General features: G+C 30.9%; 1 protein-coding gene across 1 annotated transcript; it reads left to right on the forward strand.

The window, feature by feature from the left end:
• The first annotated feature begins 10,655 nt into the window (after positions 1–10,655).
• On the forward strand, positions 10,656–16,888 carry LOC107411475 (dolichol kinase EVAN). The gene is made up of 14 exons (XM_048468811.2): positions 10,656–11,182; positions 11,466–11,578; positions 12,004–12,198; positions 12,430–12,534; positions 12,958–13,028; positions 13,139–13,213; positions 13,288–13,502; positions 14,336–14,525; positions 14,626–14,691; positions 15,157–15,245; positions 15,328–15,442; positions 15,994–16,045; positions 16,144–16,244; positions 16,469–16,888. The coding sequence occupies exons 1-14, from the start codon at positions 10,995–10,997 to the stop codon at positions 16,580–16,582; spliced, it is 1,689 nt and encodes a 562-aa protein (XP_048324768.1). The 5' UTR covers positions 10,656–10,994; the 3' UTR covers positions 16,583–16,888.
• Positions 16,889–24,849: the final 7,961 nt, after the last annotated feature.

Here is a 24,849-nt window from a genome sequence, read left to right on the forward strand (position 1 = left end):
TTTAGACTATACATATGTGATGATGATTATGCAGTTCAAATGGGAGAATGTTAAATACATATAAATATTGTGTGGACTTGGCATAATCAATTACTCATTTACATAGCTTATTTATGTCATCAATGGGATTTGCTTATTTACTAACTCATGTAGTAGGGCTAGGGATGGGCATGGATTGGATTGGTTCGGTTTTGGACCAAAATACAATCCAATCCATACTTTTCGGATTACCTAACATAGAATCCAATACAAGCCATTGAAACGTTAAATCCAAACCAAACCAAACCATTTATAATCAGTTTGGTTTAGATTGGTTAATCGGTTTGAAACTTACTAGTCTATAAATATATAATACAAATAAAAAATTTTCCAAATATAAAATATAAATAATAAATTATAGTTATTCAAACATAAAATACAATTAGCATAATCCAATATGGTCATCATCTCACTCGTACAATGAAAAATAAAGAAGAAAAGGTAGCAAGGCAGGTAAATGTTTAGGGTTATAGTGGTGGTTCGATGGCAATGCAGGAAAATGTTTAAGGTTCCAATTCAATTTGGGAATTGGGGATGGGACTGATGGGTTAAAAAAAATAATAATAATATATAAAAATTAAAAAAATTAAAATTAATATATAAAAATGAAAAAAATAGAAAATATATAATTTTTAATTATATAATATATGATTTGGATTGGATTGCATTGCATTGCATTTATATTTCCAATCCATAACCAATCCAATCCAAATAATTTATAATATTTTGAATCCAATCCAATCCAATTGATGTAAGAATCCAATCTAAACCGCTAAAAATGGATTTGATTGGTCGGTTTGAACAGATTGGATTGGATTTTTTCCACCCCTAAGTAGGGCTCTTGAATACGCACTCTCTATAATATTTCAGTTGATCTAGTAGACTAAAGGACCAGCTCTTTTTAGAGATCTATTTGGCTTATGTATATTTTTATTATTATTATATTCATTATTAAATTATTATTTTGGTATGAGTTAAAATAATGGGTAAGTCATATAACTTACACGTGATTTCAATCTTTAAAACGCTGGAGTTTTATTGATAGGGCAAGTAAGAAAATACACACATCGTGTTTTTTTTAGCATGTTAAGAGATCGCTTCATAAATGTAAAAGAGAAGGTTTAGAAAGCAGTATGTCCATTTTAAGCACTGCTATTACGAATTTTCTATTTTGTAGATTGCAAATCAAATTTATCAATGGCTGCTTCTGGAGGTTAGTAGTTCTAAGTTGATTATTAATTTTAAATGGAATTTTAATGTGTGTGTATGATCCATGTGTACTTTACTCCAACACTTTATTCATTATCTCCAATCTCCAAATTGACTGCCAAAGCCTAATAGAATTAGGATCACTTGAGCAACCCAAATTCGCACCCATTACCCAACTTATATCCCATCCAATAACCTAATTTAACAGTATATAAACCATTACTATTGAAATGCCAAGCAAATCCATCCTCTCCTCCACTACCTCCAACGAGGGAATTAAGAATAATATCAACTTCAGACTTGAAAAAGAATCATGCACAAGGTCAATATTCCACTCTTCAGACTTAGTTAAAAGATCATAAGCCCAAGCTTCTTTACCAAGCATAGGTGGAGATAAAATTCGAAGTGAACCATTATCTGGCAACCCTGCATCCTTATAAATTCTTACATTCCGTCCATCACCAATTTTCCAAATTCCACCATTCTCCAAAATACCTCGACCCTAGAGTAAACTTCTTTATAGGTGAGAAGGATTAGAACGCAATCCAACTTCCATAAAAGAGTTATTTGGAAAATAACAAGCTTTAAGAACTTTACTAGCTAAACTGTCTGGATATTTAATTAGTCTTGAGCATTGCTTAGCTAGAAAAGCTCTATTAAACTCCTCTAAGAATCTAAAACCCAAACCCACATTGATTTTGCTTGACACATCCTAGCCTAGCTTATCCAATGAATGCCTTCTTAATTGTCAAGAACTCCCCACCAAAACCTAGCTATCATTCAATTTAAACCCTTCAAAAATCTTTTTGGTAACTGGAAAGAACTCATACTGTAAACCTGACTAGATTAAACTACAATTTTTACCAAAACTTCTTTGCCCATTTTAGAAAGAAGCCTCCCTTCCAACAAGCAATTTTAGACCAAATTCTAATCCTTTATTAATCAAAAAACCTAAATTTTATTCCTTCCAATAAATGAAAGCAATCCCAAATACTTCCCATGGTCATCATCTTTATAGATCTGAAATCTTTCTACAACAAGAGTATGTACTGTAGATGGAGTATTTGGACTAAATGTAACATTTGTTTTTTGAAAATTAATTTGTTGACCTAAAGCTTCCTCATATTTCTTTAAAATATACAAAATCACATCACACTTACCAGAACCCACTCGAGCAAATAATACACTATCATTTACAAAAAACAAATGAGACACCATTGGAGCATTTCTTGCAACTCGAATTCCCTTAAGCACATCAACAGCCTCAACATTTTGTAACAAACAAGATAAGCCCTCAACACATATAAGAAATAAGTATGGAGAAAGAAGATCCACTTGCTTTAAACCATGACTTGGAATAATCACATTGCTAACCCCCCCCCCCCCCCCCGATAAGAAATAATAGAAATACATTTCATAGTTAAAGAAACCCACAATCCATCAAAACCCATTACCTCCATCATTCTCTGAAGAAAATTCTATTCTACCCTGTCATATACTTTACTCATATCCAGTTTCAATGCCATTAGAAAATCATTTCTTGATATCTTGTTGCTAATAGAATGAATAATCTCAAAAGTTACCATAATATTATCAACTATCTATCTACCAAGTACAAAAGCAATTTGCTTCATAGAAATCAATTGAGAAAGAATACTTTTAAGCCGATTGATCAGAGTTTTTTCAATTAACTTGTACACTTCAATGCTCAAATTAGTAGGATGATATTTAGTAACTTGCATAGCCTTATATACTTTCAGGGCCATAACAATATACGTGTGATTAATAACACCCAAATCACCACCATTATTTAAAAATTAAGGCATGCATATATACCATTTGGACCCATAATGTTCCAATATTTTTAAAACAATAACGCAGGCATACCATGAGTGAGTCAATTTAGCGTGTTGCACCAAAATGCTATATAAAGTTAGGTAATGCATAACAACCTCACTATCAAAAAAACAAAAATAAAAAGGTAAAAAAATAAGATTAAAATTCAACCAAAAAAAGGGTGAGCTTTGCAAGTATATATATATATATATAAACAAAATTATTCTGTTGGAAATATATTACCAACATAAAATGATAATATTTGATGTGTCAAATATTAAAAAAGTCATTTCAATTACTAAGTTAATATTAAAACCTTTAATTAGGTAAAAAGTAAGCTGCAACATTTGCTACATCATTAATGTCATTAAGTACCCAACATAATTTATAATACTTGTCCGGTCATTAAGTACCTAACATAAAGTGATAATTATTTTCCCAACAAATAAAAACTATATATATAAAATATAAATTTTAAATTAGAAAAGAAATTTGAAATCTAATTATTGTATAAAAAAAACAAAATTGTGATTGGATGTTATCCAAAACCACATTGTTATCCCTGAACACTAATTCCTAGTAATAATAATATACTATTTGATTGTTGGATAAGTGATAAGTGAGTTTTAGCTCACTTATTTAGTTTTCTATAGTTTGATTATTTGTGGAAAACTGAAGCATTTATGGTTATTTTGATATATTTTTGTGTACTTGTGTAGGTGAGCTCTTAAGTGAAATTAAGAGTAATTTTTATGGTTTTTAAAGTTTTGGGGATCACCGTGGAGAGGAAGAAAGCTCACTAGAACTAAATCAAGTCAAAGATGCCACCCATTGTTCAAGATACTCAACATTTTAACTTTCCGTGCCTTAATTTCTAATTTTGATTTTTATTGACTTTGGTCAAAATGAAGTTTTAATGAGAGCACGTACAAGGTATGTGCCTTTATTGTAGAGATTTGCATGTGCAAATCATATGACCTCATTTAAAATAGGCATGTGAGAGTCATTGCACATTTAAGACCTTTTGATCTTGATTAAAGGGTTGGATTTAACCCCAAAAAAAAAAAAAAAAGATAGGGTCTTTGAGATTATTTTTGGAGAAGGCTTTATTTTTGAAGAGGATTGGTAAATAAGGAGAACAGCCACCATTGTAGAGAAAGGGGAAGAAAAGGAGGCAAAAACACCAAGGAAGATTGTAGAGAGAGAAGAAGAGGAGCTAGAGAGAGAAAGCTTAGATTGAAGAGGATTGAAGTCTTTCAAGACATTGGAGCATCAAGATTCTTCAACTAAATTAGTTTTTTTTTTTTTTCTCTTCCAGCTTTTATTTCTCTACTTTTTATTGGGTTTATTGTTAATTATTAAATATTATGCTTCCTTTATGGATTTTTCTTTGATTTTTGTTATGGTATTACTATAACATGTGTAGCTAAATTTCCATCTGGGATTTTGATGGAACCTCTACTTAGATAATATTTAATTAATGAGTTAATATCTTATTTTGCTTTTTATCCAATTTTCTTGTGTTAATCTTATATTTTTTGTTTAATATACTCTTGTATTTGGGAATTTGTTTGGGTATTGAGTAGATTTACTATTTTAATTGGGAGGTTTAAATTGGTAAATTTGTCACTAGATTAATACAACCTAGGTCCTAATTAATATTGAAAAATTTAAATGGGAATTCGGTAGCCATAAAAGAGAGGATTTAAGGAATGAAGAATTAGAAATTTTAGGAAGGAATTTCTAATTTTCATTAAGAACTTATAGATTCTAATTTCTCTTTGGAAAAATAGATTAGATTAAATTGGAATCTCCTTAGGCTAGAAATTAGGTAAAATTTGGTATTTTGTCAACCTAATTAGTCAAATATAGGAAGGGTAGAGGGTACATCAAAATTCTAGGTTTCTAGTTCATTATAATTCCACTTCAAGTTGTTGAATTGTGTGTTTGTGACTTAATTTCTTTTCTTTTGTCATTTACTTGATTTTAGTTTACAATTTCATTGTTTAATATCTTGCTTTGCTTTTAATTTCAATTTTCTCATTTTCATGTGTGCCTAAATAATTAGTCAAAATTTTGATAATTAGTTTATATTAAAATCAATTCTTGTGGGAACGATACTCTCTCATCATTTTATTACTTGATATGATCTGTATACTTGCAGTAATCATCCTATGAATAAGTCAATAAAACAACAATAGTGGCAGGGTGTTAGCTTCTTAGGTGGTGTGCATTTTATATATATATATATATATATATAGAAAATAGGAAAATTACGGAGCCAAGCGACTATTTTGCCTGTGTCTTCCTTCCTTGAGTGATAAAGCTCAAGTTGATGAAATCCTTATGCAACTATTTCAACTAGTGTTCCTAGAGCGTAGACTTAGAACTAATATTAATAGCTGAGAAGACAGCTTCTGGGGCCCAGTCCGATAACCAAAATTGCCCTGTCTATGAAACCCCATTAAATTGATACCGAAGGTCTAATTGGAACTTCCTATGAAATGGATATAACTCAACAATATAAATAAAATATCACAAATCTTGTTAATAAAATTTTCATAAAATCATTGTCATAAGCATCAAGGGTTTTAACCTGAAAACCGAGAGAAAGAAAATAAAATAACAGTCATACATATTAGGTCAATCCACCAGAATAATCTTAGAGATGTAAAAGTTTAAGACTAAATAAACGACAACATAAATAATAGATCAAGCAGAAGTACATGAAATAGAAAATATATCAACAATGGAATAACAACGATGATAAAGATATAAAATGATGATATACTGGAAGGATGATGAAGATGTCAGATGTAATGTGCATAACCTATCAACTGAGGCTTAAGAGAAAAATTTAAAAATATAAAACTATGAGACGGGCTCAATGAATGAAATAAATGAATAATATAAAATATTCATTTAGAATTCAAATATTTTCACTTAAGGCCTCACTTTCACTCTTTCGAAAAATTTACCTTTTTAAAGGTATTTCACAAAACCCAAGTTATATTCTAAATAATATAATAGAAAAAGCATTTCACAATTAAATAATTTTAGGTATTGTTAACCAATTGAAACATAAATTTAGAAAGAACATATATAATGTACTATACGATATACCTAGCATTACTATATGGTGCACAACATTCCGAAACACCACCAAACAATAAAAGAGATACATAGAAACTAAAGTTATGAGGGAGTGAATACTAATCATCATCACTATGAAAGAATGACACACAACTCATTATTATTTTCTCGTATCATGTCAACCTATCATCCTATGGTCACAAGTGAGTGGCAAACAACTCATCACTCCTAGAAAATAGCATACAGCTTATCATCATTCTCACATATTACTGCTACACATAGTATAACCAAGCTTGCGTATGACTAATAATAGAAACAGAACCACTAGTACTATATGATACACCCTTTAAAAGCAACAGAGAATATTTATAAACTATTATTTCAAAATCGTACTTTCTATTTTTTCCAAATAAATACAGTACAATAAATCAGAATTTAATATTCAAATCCAACTATTTAAATACTCCAAATATTCAAAAATCATCATTTCATATCAAAAAATAAATACCAACAAAGAAATATATATTACCATAAACCATAGTTATGCATTTTGAAACATAAACATTTAAGGATGTTTAAGAATATACAATTTCAAATCCAATTTTTTAAAATCAATTATTTTTCAAAAGGATTAAAACATCAATTGAAAGACCCAGATGTTTAAAAATCAAAATTTCTAAGTTCACCATAAACTCATTTAAATTTAAAACTATTTAAAATCTTGTTAAAAGTTACATGAAATAATAACACAATTATGTAAACGTATATATTTATGAATATACACGATATGTGTTTAAATCAAACCATATATATATAATATTCAAACCATATATATAATTGTACTAATATATCCAAAAATCATTTAAAAATATAAATCACTTACATATACTGCTGATGCTCACTCCTGTTTCTTTGCAGAGTCACTTCCAAGAGTAATAAGAGGGCTTGTAATATAATAAAATATTCTTTAGATTCCAAATATCAAATCCAAGATATGATTCATACTAATGTTCCAAAATAATTTTTATAACTCCAAAATTTTTATAATTGGACACCAGTAGTCCAATTATATTGTGAATCCTAAATATCCAATATTCAAAATTGGATTTTTTTCATCCAAATGCCAATTTATTGAAATTAAACCTTCCATTGAGTCCCATTAACACTTAATTGCAAAAGTTCAACTTCAAATTTGTCCAATTGGATCCAAACACAGTCCAATTTTATATGATACTTAATTAATTGATTAAAAATAAAAAATATTATCAAACGAACTCCAAAATTTATAAACTTTATATCAATAGAAATCTCATGGAATGGGAAACAAGAATCTAAGTTCATTTTAGTCCAAACATATTGCTGGTGGCCAGAAAACTTGTTGAAAAGTCAAAGTAAAAAATATAGGGAGAAAGGTATGGGTCAGATTGATACAGCCAAAAAATGAAGAAAACACCCAAAAAACATCAAACAACCATCGTTGGCTTCAAATGACTAATCCTAATGCATCAGCTAGCAGTTTGGCTAGAAAACTTGGCAGCTTGGTCCCCTGAAGGTACTCTTGCCAGTGGTCAGGCACATGTCAACAGTGGTAGTCGAAAAAGAGATCAAAACCAACTTGACCCAGTTTGACAATAAAATGGGTCGAGTTGACCCAATTCAGCTTTTACAGTTTTGAGGAAAGTTTTTGTGACTTTTTGGATATTTTTCAATTTATTTACCGAAAGCACGATTTTCTATGTATATATAGGCCCTTGAATCACTCACAAACAATGTCGGTACTGGTTTGCATATTGATAAAATATTTAAAACTTTCCAGAATCATAAATGTTTAGCCATAACTTGAAATAAGCTGTGCCGCCACTCTACAAATTCATATCGATGAGCTAGACATATAATGTACTGGTCAAATCGAAATTCTTGATCATACAAAAAGTCAAAACCTAAGTGTCTTTCGAGGACGGATTGTTACAATAGCATAAAATAAAATTGCTGAGTAGAATTTTCTGTATTAGCATGATGAATTATTGATATTCAACGATCATTTTTCCAATGTTACACATTTTCTTACGTTTATGGGACACCGGGAATCAAATTTGAGACATTTTAAGTATAAGATTTTTAGTTTAGGTTCAGTCCAATTAAATTAAGCTACTTAAAAATGGGTTAATTAAATTAACAGTAATTTAGGTTTGATCACATAAGAGCATGACTCAAAACTGACTTGCTAAATAATCTACTAGTGTCAACAAATTTTTTTTTTGTTTTTTGAATGAAAGTGTTAACACAATTAAAATGATTATAAATACACCACTAACACATTAACTCATTTAATTGAAAATTGATACGATATGAACAAGTTAAATTATTGCATAAAATTAAAAGCACTAATAAATCAATATATAATTATATTATAACATTAAAAATAATAATTTACAAAATAAATTAAATAGGTCAATCCATTTAATAGAATATTATTTAGGTCTAGATTAGGGTAGAAATTTTGACACAAATAGTATTTAATAGCTTTAAATAATAGGTTGATTTAAAATGAATTGCCACTTTTTATAAATATCAAATAGTTTACCAAATGATATGATAATAAAATATGTCATTTAAGTATGGATGAATGGATCTTTAAAATATATGATAGCATTACTCAATATAAAGCAATAAAATAATACCATTCATTTTGTTTAGTAAATAAATTGATAAACAGCCATTTGACCTCTCATCTTTAGGAGGTTTGAAATTTTGTGCAACAACCAACAACGGAATAAGAAATCCTAGCAACCACCTTTAACAGGAGGAATGAGGATTTTTTGGCATTAAAAATTAGGAGACTTGAACTTAAAATCCTTATCTCAAGAAGTGGTAGTTTGCCTATGCACTTCCTTTCGGAGACACAACAATAGTACAGTTACTTTTTTGTTTTGGGTAAATATCGGCATTGTAGCTTGTCATAGTCGAAGGTAAAGAAGTATGGCGCTTACCAGTTTGGCTGCGACCTTGGCCACAAATTAAGTAAGTAATATATTATTCACATATTTTCGTAGAATCATAGTTTGTAAAATATGATATGAGAAAAATACAGTATATAAATATGTACGTATATAATTCACTTATTTTTTCATTCAAATAAGTGATAAAAATTGGGTCTGAAAATACATTAATGGTTAATATATATATATATATATATAAGTAATACAATACAAAAACCGAAGGAGTTCAAAACACGATTAGCATATTATCAATATTAAGCAATTTATAAAGTCAATCATTCGTTTTTTTTTACAAAATAAAAAATATAAACAACATTTCCAGATTTAAGGTTTAACCTTTGATTTGGATTAAAAAAAAAAAAAAAAAATCTCCCCTCCCTAAAGCTATTGTGATGGGTGCCATAATCAAAAGTATAACCTGTGTCAAATTCATTATATAAGCTTCACCTTCTTGTACTGCTCAAATCATGCCGTTGACTCGTCTTTCGTAACCTTTTGGGACTCCAAACTGACAATATATAGCCTTTGAAACCCACTCTTAACACATGTGATTTGAGCATTCTGGCATGCACACAAGGAACTCATGGGGCTTATCAAGAGGATCGAATTAGCAATCTTTCTTTTGCTTTTTATTTTTCTTTCCTTGGTTTATTTGCATTGTATATACAAAAGTTTATGTTGTTAAGTTACTTTACCATGTTTGAGCAACATTTATAAATTCAAGATATATAATTTTATCTCAGGAAGATCTCAAATCCTGTCTAGTGTCAAAAGTTATTGACTTAAAAAGTTTATTTAATGGAAAAAAAATGTTTTGGCACCAATGCTTCTTATCGTTTTAACATTTTTGTATTTTATCCTGTATGGTATCGAATTAGTACTTGAGTCCAAAACTTTCACATCCTAATTTTTCAACTGTTAAAGTTCATATACATTGTATGTAGAGGTTATCATTTTCCATAAAGGTATAATTGAAATGAAATTTTTGTTTTAGCAGTTAAAAAAATCATGATGTGAAGAATGTTTCACTGGTTATAAACTTAGGACGTTAATGTTGATGCAAAATTACATAGAATAAAATGCAAAAATATTCAAAATGAATATATATATATATATATATGTAATTATTTAATTGATTTATTTTTTTATTTTACATAATTAATTTGTTTATTTTAGATCATCTCACATAAATGAAAATGAGGAATTTGAAAAATTAGGATTTTTTTTTTTTTTGGGTTTAAAAGTCATAGTTGGTCACTTGGTCGTCTTCTTCGCTTTTGCCGCGTTGCTTCGTCTTCTAATCAGTCGTAATACGTTCCCGCGTCTGGAGTTGACTGTCGCCTAATTTTACCATGCCAAAAGAGTCTATAATTATTTATTTATCAAAACAAAATTATATATATATATATATAGATATATAATTACAAAAAAAAAAATATATATATATATATACTATATTTTTAATGTTTTACCGCTGTTCCATCTTGTTTCCATCTCAACCATATTCAATTTTGTGCTCTATATTGGTAATTAATGTGTAATCACACAGTTTTTTTGTAATGAAAATTTTGAATTCCCTGAGAAAAAAATAAAAAATAAAAAATAAAAAATAGAACTGGAAAGGAAAAGCAAATTAAAAAGAGTTTGTTAAACCGCAAGTTATAGTTTGGTAGGCGTGGAAACCCAAAACCCATCCCAGCCCGGCACACCAATTTCTTCTTCTTCGTCTTCTTCAATTGGTGTCTGTAAAAATCAGTGAATTATATGATATTGTAGTATTGTTTTGAGAAGAAGGATAACAAGCAATTGAAGCAAAAAATGGCGGCCATGGCGTCGCTGGTGAATGGGGAGAGAGCCGTGGTCCTACTTTTCATGGTTCCCGTCCTCTCTTCTCTCCCTTCCTCTCTCCTCTGCCATGGCTTCGCCCTCTTTCTCCTCGCCCTCTCTGCCCTCTTCCTCGATATCCGCGCCGATAATTTCAATTCCTTCGCTCTTTTTAAAACCAGGTTTTTTTTGGTTCCATAAACTCTTTATTTCTGTCAATTCCTGGTTTCTTAGGTTTACGATACCTTATGCTGGATGTCAAAATTCGCAATTTTTGTTTCATGAATTTTTGCTACCTGTTTGTTTCCTGAGAAAGTATATAAGAAATGGAATGGGATTTTCGATTTTAATTCTACTGAAGAAAAATTAGCCTATGGATTATTTTTAAATGAGAGATTTTCTTTTTATTATTATTATTATTTTCTTTCTCTCCAAAACAAACGAATGATTAATTTCATATTTCAGGCCAGGTGCTTCGTCAGGTATACTGTTAGGAGCAGTTACGATGCCTACTGTTATGATGTCAAAGTTGATACAAATGGCGAGGGCAGTCTCATTGAAGGAAGTTGGAATTGAAGGTACTTCATTAGTCTTCAAACTGAAATATTTCACTTTGGGGTATCATTAAATTTTCCATTAGAGCTTAATTCATCTATTTATTTCTTTTGTTCTGTCACATATTTCATGGAATAGTGACGTTTGATATGTTGTGTGTAATGCTTGTTGTATTCATTAGAGAAGGAAATATATGCTGTTTGATATCGATTTCGATTTGGGTAACTTGGCAAAGATGCATTGGTATAAAGGAAAACTTGTGAAATCAAGAAACATTGTTATCATCTGTTGTTTTCCTATTTCATTTTACCATGTTTCTTTGACTTTTCATGCATCCAATTCAAAATTGGTTGGGTTTGTTATCATCCATTATGATACCTCTTAACATGTGTAATGATGGGTTTTCTTTTTTATTTTTTATTTTTCCCTTCTTCTTTTTTGGCTGTAGAGTTTGAACATCTGACAATGCAGTACTGGGCTACTTCTGCATGCTGCTTAAGCGTGCTTATATTCCTCTGCATAATTTTATGGCGTGCACCTGAGAATAGGCATCCACGTGTTTGGGATGCAAAGTTAAGTTTAAGTTGCATGGTCTTATATATAGCACTCTGCTGTGTGTCCCTTGGTACAATATCTGTCACTGGTAAGTTCATATTCTGCACCTTCCGAGTTCTATTTTCTTTCGTTTTTCTATAAAAAGAATTATGTTATCTTGATGTAAGCAAGATAGGAACACTGGGGGTTTGATATATATATATATATATATTTTTTTTTTTTTCCTTCAATATTTTTAAAGGAACTGTGTTTAGCCTTGTTCTTAATTCTGGTTGAGTTAGCAAATAGTTTTACTGCTGAGACTTTTATGATCATACAGGATTCCACACAACATTGAAGTTACTGTGGATGCTATCTCATGGATTTGCGGCTGTGAAATTAATTCAGCATCTTCTGAATACTTTTCCATCTTGTGCTTCCATTGGTATGTCTCATACTACTATCTTGTTAATTAATATCTTTACTTACTGTGGTGAATTCCTCATATTGGGAAGGGGAAAAACAAATTTACACACTTGAAATAATTCTTGGAGTAGGAAATAAGCTGGTTTTGCGATGATTTCTCTGACCATGGCTGATGGTTGTGAGAAATGTCTTTTCATGTTGCTCCCAACTTGGAAACATGAAGTTACGTGTTATTGTTCCCCATAATATACTCCCCCATACTCATGTCTTTGCTTTTAGTTCCTGTTTTCATTAACTCCGCCTTCTGTTCAAGAAGTTGAATTGCTTTAACGTTTGCTTCATTGCAGTTTCATAATAGATGTCTTTATGTTACTTTTTTCTGTTTAAGCAAGATATTCTTGTTCTTTTTGTAAAATTGATAATATTTTCACTCTTTTTTAAGGGGAAGCTCTTTTGGTGACTTCTGGCCTTGTTCTATATTTTGGTGATATGATGGCATTGACCATAGTGAAGGTTAGTTTCTTTTATGCACTTGATAGCCTTCCCCCTGCCTCCCCCCTCTTTCTTTCTTTGGATAACTGGCCTTTTTTGGCATACTGTTGGTGATAAGATTTTTTCTACAGTTGTCTGGGTTCTTGTTTACATCTGAGGTGGTACGATATGGAAGTAAAAGAAGTGAGATAGGCATTATTATACAGGTATGATTCTTTTAAGTGATTAAATTATTTGTGAATGGTCTAGGAGGATACAAAGATTGTTCTCTTCCATGCAGGGGATGCTGCTTGGCCTTCTTCTTTTTACAGTGGTCTTTAAATTTTTTCTCCAAGTTTTGGAATGGTCCTTAAAGACTGCCTCATCTGAATCAAGGAAATACGATGAGATCTGGAGATCTCTTATATTCTTTGCATCCCTTGGATTTATCATGATAGTGGTCATTCCATCATGGATGCAATTTGTTCTGGATTTTCATATGCATCCTTTATTATGGTATTACTTTCTTTTAATATCTGATTCAATTCGATATTTGTTTACTTCTGGTGCACTTTGTTATATCTATTCTGATGTGTTTTAGAGGGGATTTTATTCAGTGGCTCTTATTGGCTTCAGCGCCTGTTTGTAGTGACTGTATCATATTAGTAATGTTAATGTTTACTGAGGTGTGGATGTCAATCTTTGTTTTATAAGTTGAAAATTGAAACTAAGTATCTCAGCTATTAACTGTAGGATGTAGATCAATAAGCCACCATAATACATCTCTGTTACAGGATGTGATTTTGAATAAAAAGGTGCTGGAGTGAAGGAAGTCAAGTCATCATGGCATCTAAATTTTTGAATGCCGTTTTAAGTGTCTGCATGCATGTCAATGTTTTGCCTCGGATGCTTCTTAATTTGAAGGTGGAAGATATGATGATCTACAAAAGTTAATGTCCTTGCCAGATCCCCCCGTGAAATTCCTTGGTGGATTCTTCAATATTAGATGTGTGAAAGAAGTCTATTTTATTAGAAATTCAAACTGTTTAGAGTGTTTAGGCATGTATTACTTTCTTGAATACCTACATTCTGAACATGCTAGTCATACAGACAATTTGATCCATTGAAATCATAGAGTAATCCCAAGTAATGTGAACAAGTCTGGGATTTTTAGGTTGTTTCCTGTAATTTTTCAACTTTGTAGAATTTGACTTATAATACAAAGTTATGTATGACCCTGACCCCTGAAATTACCTTCTCTCTCTGAAATGTACTATTTTTCTTCTTTTGGTGCTTAGCTTATTTTTTAAGGTCACTATTACAAGTATTCATGACATCTCTTTTGGCAGGATACTTTCATTCATCTTTTCGGAACCATATAAAAGAATATCTTTATGCATCTACTGGGTTTGTGTGATATATGTATCTGTTCTGAGATTTTATAACATTTCAAAGAATAGCAAGATTGAGAGGATTCTTTTGAGGAAATACTACCATCTTATGGCTGTTTCAATGTTTCTTCCTGCTCTTATCTTCCAGGTGATTTAGAAGTAACATAGAATTTGTTTGTCATTCTATGCTCATCCATTCTGGTTGTGATGTTCATGAATATATTGCTAACTTGATGTATGTTTTCCAGCCAAAGTTTCTTGATCTTGCATTTGGGGCGGCTTTTGGAATTTTCTTGGCATTGGAAATTATTCGAGTAAGTTATCTAACTTCCATATTGTGCTGCTATTTCCAATTTTATATATTTTCCATGCAATAAATAGAAGACTTTACTAATTGTGTTAGCGATGAGAATCTTGTGGGCCATGTTGGTTTACTTCCATGTTTATAAAAAAAATTTGTGGGACCCACCTTTTCCTATCTGGAAAGGTTTGTATTAATAGAAGGCCGTTATGGCTTGCAAAATCATTGCACAATCTGATGAATCTTGCAATGATAGGGGACCTTGTACTGGCATTCTTTGTTAACGTGGCTACAGATGGAAACCTGACATCTGCTAGCTGGTGTTTTATTTGCTAAACGTCTTTCTTAATCTTCTTCCAGAAGAAAAGCTGGCATCTTAGTTTTTCATGTGCTTCAGTTTGGAATCTGTTAAAGATGGTTTTTCAGTTTCTTTTGTGTTTTTCATGGTTCATTTTCTATAACCATGTTTTATAGTCAGGTATGGAGAATTTGGCCTTTGGGACAGCCTATTCATCAATTTATGAATGCTTTCACTGACCATCGTGATTCTGATCTACTTATTGTTAGGTATGCTTGGCTTTTCCTTGAAAATCAAAGCTCTATAAGCATATTGTTCTTGTAATTAAGTCTAGTTATCTACTTTTTCCAGCCACTTTTCACTCTTATTGGGATGTGCACTTCCTATTTGGATGTCTTCTGGGTACAATGATCGTCCCCTTGCTCCTTTTGCTGGAATCTTGAGTCTTGGGATTGGAGATACAATGGTGAGTATGCTTCTTGCTGTGTACCATATCTTGGCACACTGTTGCTACAGAATGCTCTTCTGATTTATCCTTCCATTTGAGTAATTTTTTTTAATTTGTATACTATAATATTTATCAAGTACATCAGGTATTACAGACTACAACATTATTTTTTTTCCAAATAAAATTTGGGTCCGTTATCAATTATGCTTTAGATGAAATTAAAGGAGTTAAGCTCTCTCTCTCTCTCTCTCTCTCTCTCTCTATTTTTAAATAAAAAAAATCATTTTGGTTGGTTTTATTTATTGAAGAAAAATCACTCGTATTGTTTTCATATTCTCTCCTGAACTCTCGGGAATCACCATCTGGAATGGTGTGTGAACCATGTTGATAAATTCATATACCATGCTCTGTTTCCCTTTTTCACCCTTTCCATGGAAGTGGGTAAGCTCCCACACTTAGAACAGGGTCATTTTTCCTTTTCCTATTCCTTACATGTTCTCAGAATTTTTTTACTGAAAGGATTCCCCATCATCTACCATAATGATTAATGACTTACCTTATGCATTCAGGCATCAATGGTTGGCCACAAGTATGGTGTCCTCAGGTGGAGCAAAACTGGCAGTAAGTACCTTGTTGCTATCTTGATCTTTATCTCCCCTACTCACTCAGCATGGTTTTCCATATCTTGCTTACATGTTGAAATGTGCTTCGATTGGTAGAGAAAACCATTGAAGGTACTGCAGCTGGTATAACATCTGTTTTGGCGGCTTGTTCAGTTCTTCTTCCACTTCTAGCATCTACTGGATATATTTTTACAGAGGTATCTCTCTCAGAATCGGTTATGCTAAATTAGGTTTTCACTGTTGTATGTGTTTTATGTATTCAAGCAAAGAAATTTTAATGTGCTATACTATAAAATGATTCCACCACAATCCTCATAATACAGGACTTAATGTCTGTGCCTGGTCTTGGTGGGGTTATCTATACTACCTGATCTTGTGGAGTTGCATGCGTTTATTTTATTATATTTGTTTTGATTTGCAGCATTGGTTCTCGCTTATCCTAGCCGTGACGGTTAGTGGCTTGTTGGAGGCCTACACAGCTCAACTTGATAATGCTTTCATACCACTCGTCTTCTACAGTCTACTATGTTTGTAAAACATGTACTTTTAACAACCAACATGAACAGCTATAGGAGTCGAGCCCCATAGAAAAGCAACCCCCTAGAATTTCCATGACTCAAAAATCATGTGCTTCCTTTGAGCACTTCATTTTTTTCTGGTAGATATGACTAATATGCTGGTGGAGACCAATAAACATCCTGTTCTATGTTATTCTGCTTCACTACTTGGGATGGGTTTTGCATCGGGTTTCTGGGTAAACGTTTTTCCTGATAACATTTCACCATACATGTACGATTTACTTACAGTGAAAGAATACAAGAAATACTCATTTTTCCCTCTCTCTCTCTCTCTCTCTCTCTTATTGTGCTAGGGAGTGAAATAATAATGAGGTCAGGATATGGACTCTCTATCTTGCAGTATTGAATAAAATTTGTCACTCTGTAAATACTACATTTCGTCATGGATGCTGTGGTGATTAAAATATTTTCTTTTTCAAGATTTTGAAAAGTGTAGTCAAAGCGCGTGAGATATTTTGTCCTGCCGCTGCATTTGTGATTTCAAGCTTATTAACAGCCGGTTATGAATCATATTTTGTATTTTAAGGTAATAGGTTATGAGTCATTGAGTTGTAAAGCATCCTCGGCATGTATGACAAATGGGTAGTTTTTTTTTTTTTTTTTTAATATTATTTTATGGTATTTGGCAAAATTTAAGTATGGTAAATTACTCCCCCCCCCCCCCCCCCAAAAAAAAAAAAAAAAAAAAAAAAAAAAAAAAAAAAAAGAAGTATGATAGTTAATTGAACATGGTCACAGCACTGCATTTAGCATATGCAAATCCCAAGGTAGTTTGATTTCCCAATTTGCTGGTTTAAGCATGATAAATTACTCCAAAAATATTAATAATAATAGTAAGTATGATAAATTACTTGAACATGGTCACAGTATTACATTTGTCATTTGCAAGCCCTAAGATATTTTGATAATCCAATATGCTGGTGACAAATGCTATTTCCTAAGAATTATCACGTCAGTTGCCAGCTTCAGTAGTGATAATCATCAATGATAAACCGGTAGTCTGCTAGCGCTAAGTGCACTAGTTTACTTCCCCTATGAGATTGACCGAGTTGTAACCGAAGTAGATCAAGAGAAGAGAAGGGGCGATGCCCAGACAGATTTGACCCAATGTCAAACAGGCCAAAGGCTCAGAATGAGACGAGTCAGGGATCCAGAATGACATGATAATAAACAGTGAAAAGTCTTGCTTTGCTCTAATTGAAAACATGACAAGTAAACAAATTGGAAAAATATTGTTGTTAATCACTAATAACCCATCACCAATGGATTTACATGTTGACATGAGAAGTTAGTTGGTTAATGTTAAATGTTCATTTTGGAATATAGGCTTTTATTTTTGAAAATGAAATCCATTTAATTGCTGTTGTGTCTGTTAGTGACAAATATCTCTACTCTACAAATTTTGCACTGTCTTCCTTTAGATTGCACATTTTACACATTGTTAATATTTGCTTTTTCAAAACCAGAAGCACCCCAAAAAGGAAAGGAACATGTACTTATTTTTTATTTTTTACTTTTTTTGGTTTTCATTTTGGGGCAAGTTAAAACAATAAAAGAGGACCACCAAAAGGTGAAGACATTCCTCTATAACATTAGCATAATAGTTAATAGTAGCTGGAAATCAAGAATATTTCTTACTTGCTGAGAATCAAGATTTAAGATGAGTCATCAGATCAAAACCGAAAGTGGCTCTCTTTGCTTTGTACGTATTGACGGCCATGGTTGCAGACGATGCATTTTTTTTTTTTTTTTTCTAATGTAATTTGGGGACATAGACTGCGACCAAATGAGGGAAAATGGTACAAAATTAGCCCTTTTTGTTCCAAAGCCAATTAAGACTCTTTAACCAACATGCAAGATTTTTCTCAAACAGACAACACACCATTCACAATCTGAAAATTAAAATAAATTAAAAAACATGAGTACAATTTCTTGTTGAAAGGTCAACATAAAATTCTACCATATATGAGTTGGTATTTTGATTTTCTTTATTTTATTTTATTTTATTTTTTTGTTTTGGACGTTGAGTTGGCATTTTCATCTAGCATTATAAACAAAAACGTGAAGTAATAATTTCTTTCCATTAATATTATTGTTAGTTTCTTCCATAATATATATATATATATATATATATATATGAATAGTCAAATATAAATTTATTTATATATTAAAATTCTATTTATAAAAAAATGATTTTAATTGGGATTTGATAATAAATATCTATAATTTTAATTTTTAATTTTTAAACATGATTTAAAAGGTAAAAAAAAGTTGGCATTTAAAACTTGATTTGAATTTAATTATGTATATATATATATATACAAATATTAAAAAAAAAAGAAAAAGAAAAAAGAAGGTTGCTTTTCATACAAAGCAAAAGCAGTGGCGTGGCGACAATGACAAAACAAGATTTGCCTACGCAGGCAATGAAGGCAACGACATCCCCACTCCCACACACGGCCAAATACCCACAACGCCGTGCTGTATGCATCATCGGTACAGTATCCTCGAAGCCAACATAACCTCTCTCACTTTCCTTCTCTTCTAAATTTCATACATTTTTTTATACAATTTTTCGGGGTCTCCACATTTATTGTATATATTCTCAGCTCCTATTTATTCCTAGAAAATCCCAGTTTTCTTTTTTGTTTAATCTTTCCAAAGCATACAAAAGTGCAATTGAATGACAATGCTATACTACAATCTCATCGCAATTTTGAAGAGTTTCATTTTTAGTACGTATCGTAAAATGACATGTATTAAGTATTGAAATCTAAGTTATATTTTAGATTTTGTTATGCAAAATTATTATGCCATTAATAAATTTATACTTAACTTTTTTTTATACTAATTTATACTTACTTTTAAGTGTACGATATAAAGTAATCCTTTGGAGAATAGCCCAAATGGCAATTGTTAGCCAAATAAAAAGCCTAAGTTCAAATGTTCCACTTTCAAGATCGAAAAAAGAAAAAGAAAAAAGTATTGCAGCATAATATGTTTTATATTCAAATTGAACATTACACGTATATTCACAATCAAAAAGATAAAAAAAAAAAAAAAAAAAGAAAAAAAGAAAAGAAAAATAGTCTGTATGGCCAATATATGTGCATATCTTTACACCCATAGAAACCAGGTGAGCTCAAAAAATAAAATAAAATAAAATAAAAACCTGGTGAGCCACAATTAAAATAATAAATAATAATAATGAAGGTGATGAATGAATCTAGATAAGTGTACCCTACATCCCAAAAGTGTATATACCTTATGATCAGAAGCAAAGATATGGCCTTTCTGGGAAAGTTATAAGACAAGTAGATGCAATGTGTGATTGGCCAATCATTTTATTTTGCACTTTTTTTTTTATATCGTTGGTTTGGGGCTAATAATAATAATAATAATAATAATAATTATCATCAGCATCATCATCATCACTAATATCAAATTGGGAGACAGATTTGTGTTTGCTTACAAGCCGTGCGATAGTTTGATCTAGTCTGAGGTTTTCAGATTTCAAGTTTGAGAATGGGTGTATTCACGTCTTCGGATTTGGTGGTTCTCCTGGGCAAGCTTTTTTCAATTTGGAAGCTAGAATTTAGGTTTTAGCTTAGGTTTATGGTAAACCTTACTTGTAATAAAGTTATCTTCCGCGACTATTTATTTTTCCTTTATTTTCTTATTACTTTTTTCTTAATTTTTAATAAAATTGTCTGTGTTTAGGGTGGTTTTCCACCCTTTTCCTGGGCATTATTATTATTATTATTATTATTATTATTATTATTATTATTCCAAGCTGGAATGATAGCAATTCGAAGGCCAAGAAGTGCCGACATGAGGGGACTATCCAACTCGCTACAATTTTGATTCTATAGCTCCTGATAAATGTCAAGAGACAGACTTGAAATTATACAGCTCTTTGTACATGTTGTAGGGCCTGTAATCAGTAATTGCTTCCCATTGGACAAAAATGAGAAATATATTCTGTGTGTTTTAAAGGGTGGTTTAATTCATACTAGGTACTCCAGTAACTTCGATCAGATGATAAAATTTCCTTTCATTCTAATATGTAATTAGTATTCATTCAGGTGTGTTTTTCCTGATAGTGTATAATTTAGTTTGTTCATACATTATTTATATATACACGTAGTTATATAACAATATTGCATGATTAATTTAGTTATCTAGGAAGAAGGTAAATCTATTACTAAGCCCATAAAGATAAGGCTCGTATATATAGATTGATGTTTTTACCATCAAGTTTTCTTTTATCAATTATTAAACAAATTTAAAAGCTAAAATTTAAAAATTCCTCAAGTCTATATAGATCTCATATAAGATTTATTTTTTCCATATAGAATTTTAAATAATTTATTAAATTTATGTGAGCCGTTAATACAATTATAAATCTATATATGCCATAAAATCAATTTAAAGTTAATAAATCATTGATAAAACCATTCGATATGATGTAAGCATGCAGGAAATATATCAATTATTTTAAACCTTATTAAATATTTAAAAACTGAAAACCTAGTTGTCATGTTATCATATGTTTATAGAATCTCAAATCAAAATTATCTTCCAATTTATGGGGAGAAGATATGATGACATAACAAGTATTAAATATTGTTACGATACCGCATCGCCTAATGTAAACTAAAATAGAGTTTGCAAAAAAGAAATTCTTTATATAAGGATACACTAATCTCTTATATCCGAATTGCTTATGTGGCAATTGTTTATTCATTAGATAAATTGGCATTTGTTATTGAAATTTAAATTAAAAAACCTAAATGAGATATAACAACCTTAACACAAACCACATAATCATCTCTTCTTTAATAAAGAGACTATATTTTTCAAGAATTATTGTTATATACAATTAGAGTTTAATCAGGTCGAGATGGTTTAATTATTAAGAATTTATTTATTAACTATTGGATTGTTTTAAGAATTAAAATTTAAAAATACATTTATGATTAACTGGATTTCTACAAGTTTCATTTTTCTTAGCTAAATAAGATTTTAATATATGATCAACTCTATATTAAACTATTACTTAATTTTTAAAACGATTTAAAAAGCTAAAAAAGAAAAATCTTATACTGAAACCATCATTTAAATCATTTAAATTCGATATAGGCATGACTCGTATTATATATATATATATACATATTATAATTTTAATCTAATGAAAATATTTGCCAACATTATAATAGAAACCATAATAACATATAAACACTAAAAGTTATCATTTCAACATAAAAAATTTTAGTTTTTAATTACATATTTAGCTAATACCATTTCAATATGTTCACAAAAATATAAATAAAACGAAAGTCCATTTTCCATCAGTTTAAACCTTTGGGATCAGTAGTTTTTTAACATAGTATCAGAGTTAGAGATCCAAAAGGTTCTGGGTTTGAAACTCAACAACTCCATCCAAAATAATAAAAAAAAAAAATGTAAGAACCCAGAGAAAAGCCCAAAAGAGGCGAGCCTACATTTGAAGTCCTGGATTTGAAACTCAACAACTCCATCCAAAATAAAAAAAAAATAAATGTAAGGACCCAGAGAAAAGCCCAAAAGAAACGGGTCTACATTTGAAGAGTAATGTTAGAGAAAAATATAAATAAAATAAAAGTTCATCTTTCATAAGCTTAAGCTTTTGGGATCAGTGGTATTTCAACACACATATGCATGGTTTCCATTATTATAAAGTAAATCTAGAAAAATATACCATAAGCTCCACAGTCCACACCAAATAATTAAAATAACAATTAATGCGACGGCTTTAATTATATGGATGAATAAAATAGTAGTTATAATTCAAACTAAACCAAACTAAGGAAGATATTTGCCTTCCCCTTATGCCTTAGTCGTATTATTATTATTATTATTATTATTATTATTATGGCAAAACCTTGAAAGTTCATTATCCACCTAGGGAAGACAAAGACTGCGCCACCATGAGGATCTTTTCCAGATAACGTTGGTTTGCAGTTAACTCATACTCACCCAACCTAGCTAAAATATCTATCTAGACATCAAAATGTGATCCCACTATACATGAATATTCACCAGATAACGTTGGTTTGCAGTTAACTCATACTCACCCAACCTAGCTAAAATATCTATCTAGACATCAAAATGTGATCCCACTATACATGAATATTCACTGTCAAAGTGTCAAGTGCATGTATAATAATACAAGAACTTTTTGAGCTTTTATGTATTGGAATGACAAGATGTATAGTAGAGAATCAATTTCTTTCCCAAAATGTATCGGGGAGGACCCCTTGACTCGACCTTTTTTGAGTCTCTATCCCGACCTTGACTATCCATTTTCTTATTCTGTAGGCCACATAGAAACGACATTGAAGTGATTAGTGACTCAAAATTGTTAGGAAACTTAATTAGGATTGTTTTGTCTCATGTAAAAATGGATTGGACGGCTTTACAAGACCTGACTTGCTTCACAAATTAGGCAAGAAAAACCATGTGTGTTATTTAGGTTTTATTGATCACGGCTAATGTCAAGACGAACTCAATGTAATCTTTTCTTCTCATTTCATTTTTTTTGTCGTTGTGTTGTCAAGTGGATGTATATATCCATTTTTTGGGATCCGAGGCAAGGATTTGTTCTTATATGAGTTTTTCAGGAACTTTTGACAATTAATGAAAGAAAAATAAACATGATATATGAAACAAACCCGTTAATAATTAAAATATTTATACAAGAAACTTGAATTAGGAGACATAATCAAGTCGTATACATTCCACCTAATATATATATATATATATATATATATATATATATATATATATATATATCAGAAGGTGAGATAGATTAACATATACGTGAAGATGCTAATCGTAAAAGGGTAGTCAATTCATCAGGAAAAAAAAAATTATAAAGGGTAGCCAGCTGTTAATAGTGAAGGGTTGTAGTGTATAGTTGATCTTACAGAAGCATCTCGATCAACTCTTTTACTCCAAGTGTACATTTGAAGTGATATTGGCCGTCCATATGGAAAAAGATAAATGCATTCTGATCAAGTGGGTATAGTGATGTGATGGTCCAAGTTTTTGATGTTAGCAGTGCGTACTTTTCCTTTGTCCGTATATGTACTTTCAACTTTTCTGAGAGTTTTTAATTGGCAAACTCTTATTCATACACATATAACTAGTAATAAAATTAATAGAACAAAGTGAAAATATAAATAAATAAATAATTATCATAGTTCCACGGAGACAAAAATGCCAGCAATAATATACAAGATAGATTCATACTATCTTCTAGAAAGTGCTGCATGACATACTTACATATATTTATATGGCATAGCTATGGAGATGTGGTAGGTTGGAGAGATTTGTGAAGATTAGGAAACCCCGAGCTAATTTACCAAACAAGGAAACCCCGAGCACTTCACATGCAGATGCGCATCAAAGTACTACACTATATATATATATATATATACTATTTTAACCAAAAATTCTAATATATATAAGTGCATTGTGTGCAGGTGAACTATAATTGAGATGCATTTGCATATGCATATGTACAGCCTCAATCAAGAACAAATATTTTGCAGATGTACATTCCACCTGATAGAGATTAGATAATGTTAATATCTATATCTACTGTTACTATATATTAAGGAACAGATTCCGCTTGTATATAATATATATATATATATATATGTATATATATATATAGGAGTGTATCACTTATTATATATCTAATTTTCGCTTGTAATGCCATATATATAGACTGAGTGGTTTGTATTTATACTCTTGACTTTTTCAGTTTGATGAATTTAGCCTTCTCTAGTCTATTGGTTATTCTTTTTACAACCAACATGCATTCCATCAATTTTGATGGGATATGGATACGCAAATTATTAATTTGTGATATCTGCACCTGATAATTATTTTACGGATGTATTTTCTAAATTGATAATGTAAATAGGTAAACTGACCAACCCGTATATGGATACAGAGTAAAATATGAAATAAAAAGACTTGAAAGAAAATGAAAACGAAATTGAAGTAGTACGTGGGGATAGGAGACGCAAGTAGGTAGTAAGGAGGCATGAGGATACATAACCCTGCAGAGGCCAGTGTCAATAATTTGAAGGCAGACATGACAAGCTTTAAAAGGACGTTTCATGGTGAGATGAATGCTAGTAGTCACTCCTTCACATGCATTGGTCTCCCTTAT

Source organism: Ziziphus jujuba, chromosome 10, assembly GCF_031755915.1.
Source record: "Ziziphus jujuba cultivar Dongzao chromosome 10, ASM3175591v1".
Classification (NCBI taxonomy): Eukaryota; Viridiplantae; Streptophyta; class Magnoliopsida; order Rosales; family Rhamnaceae; genus Ziziphus; species Ziziphus jujuba.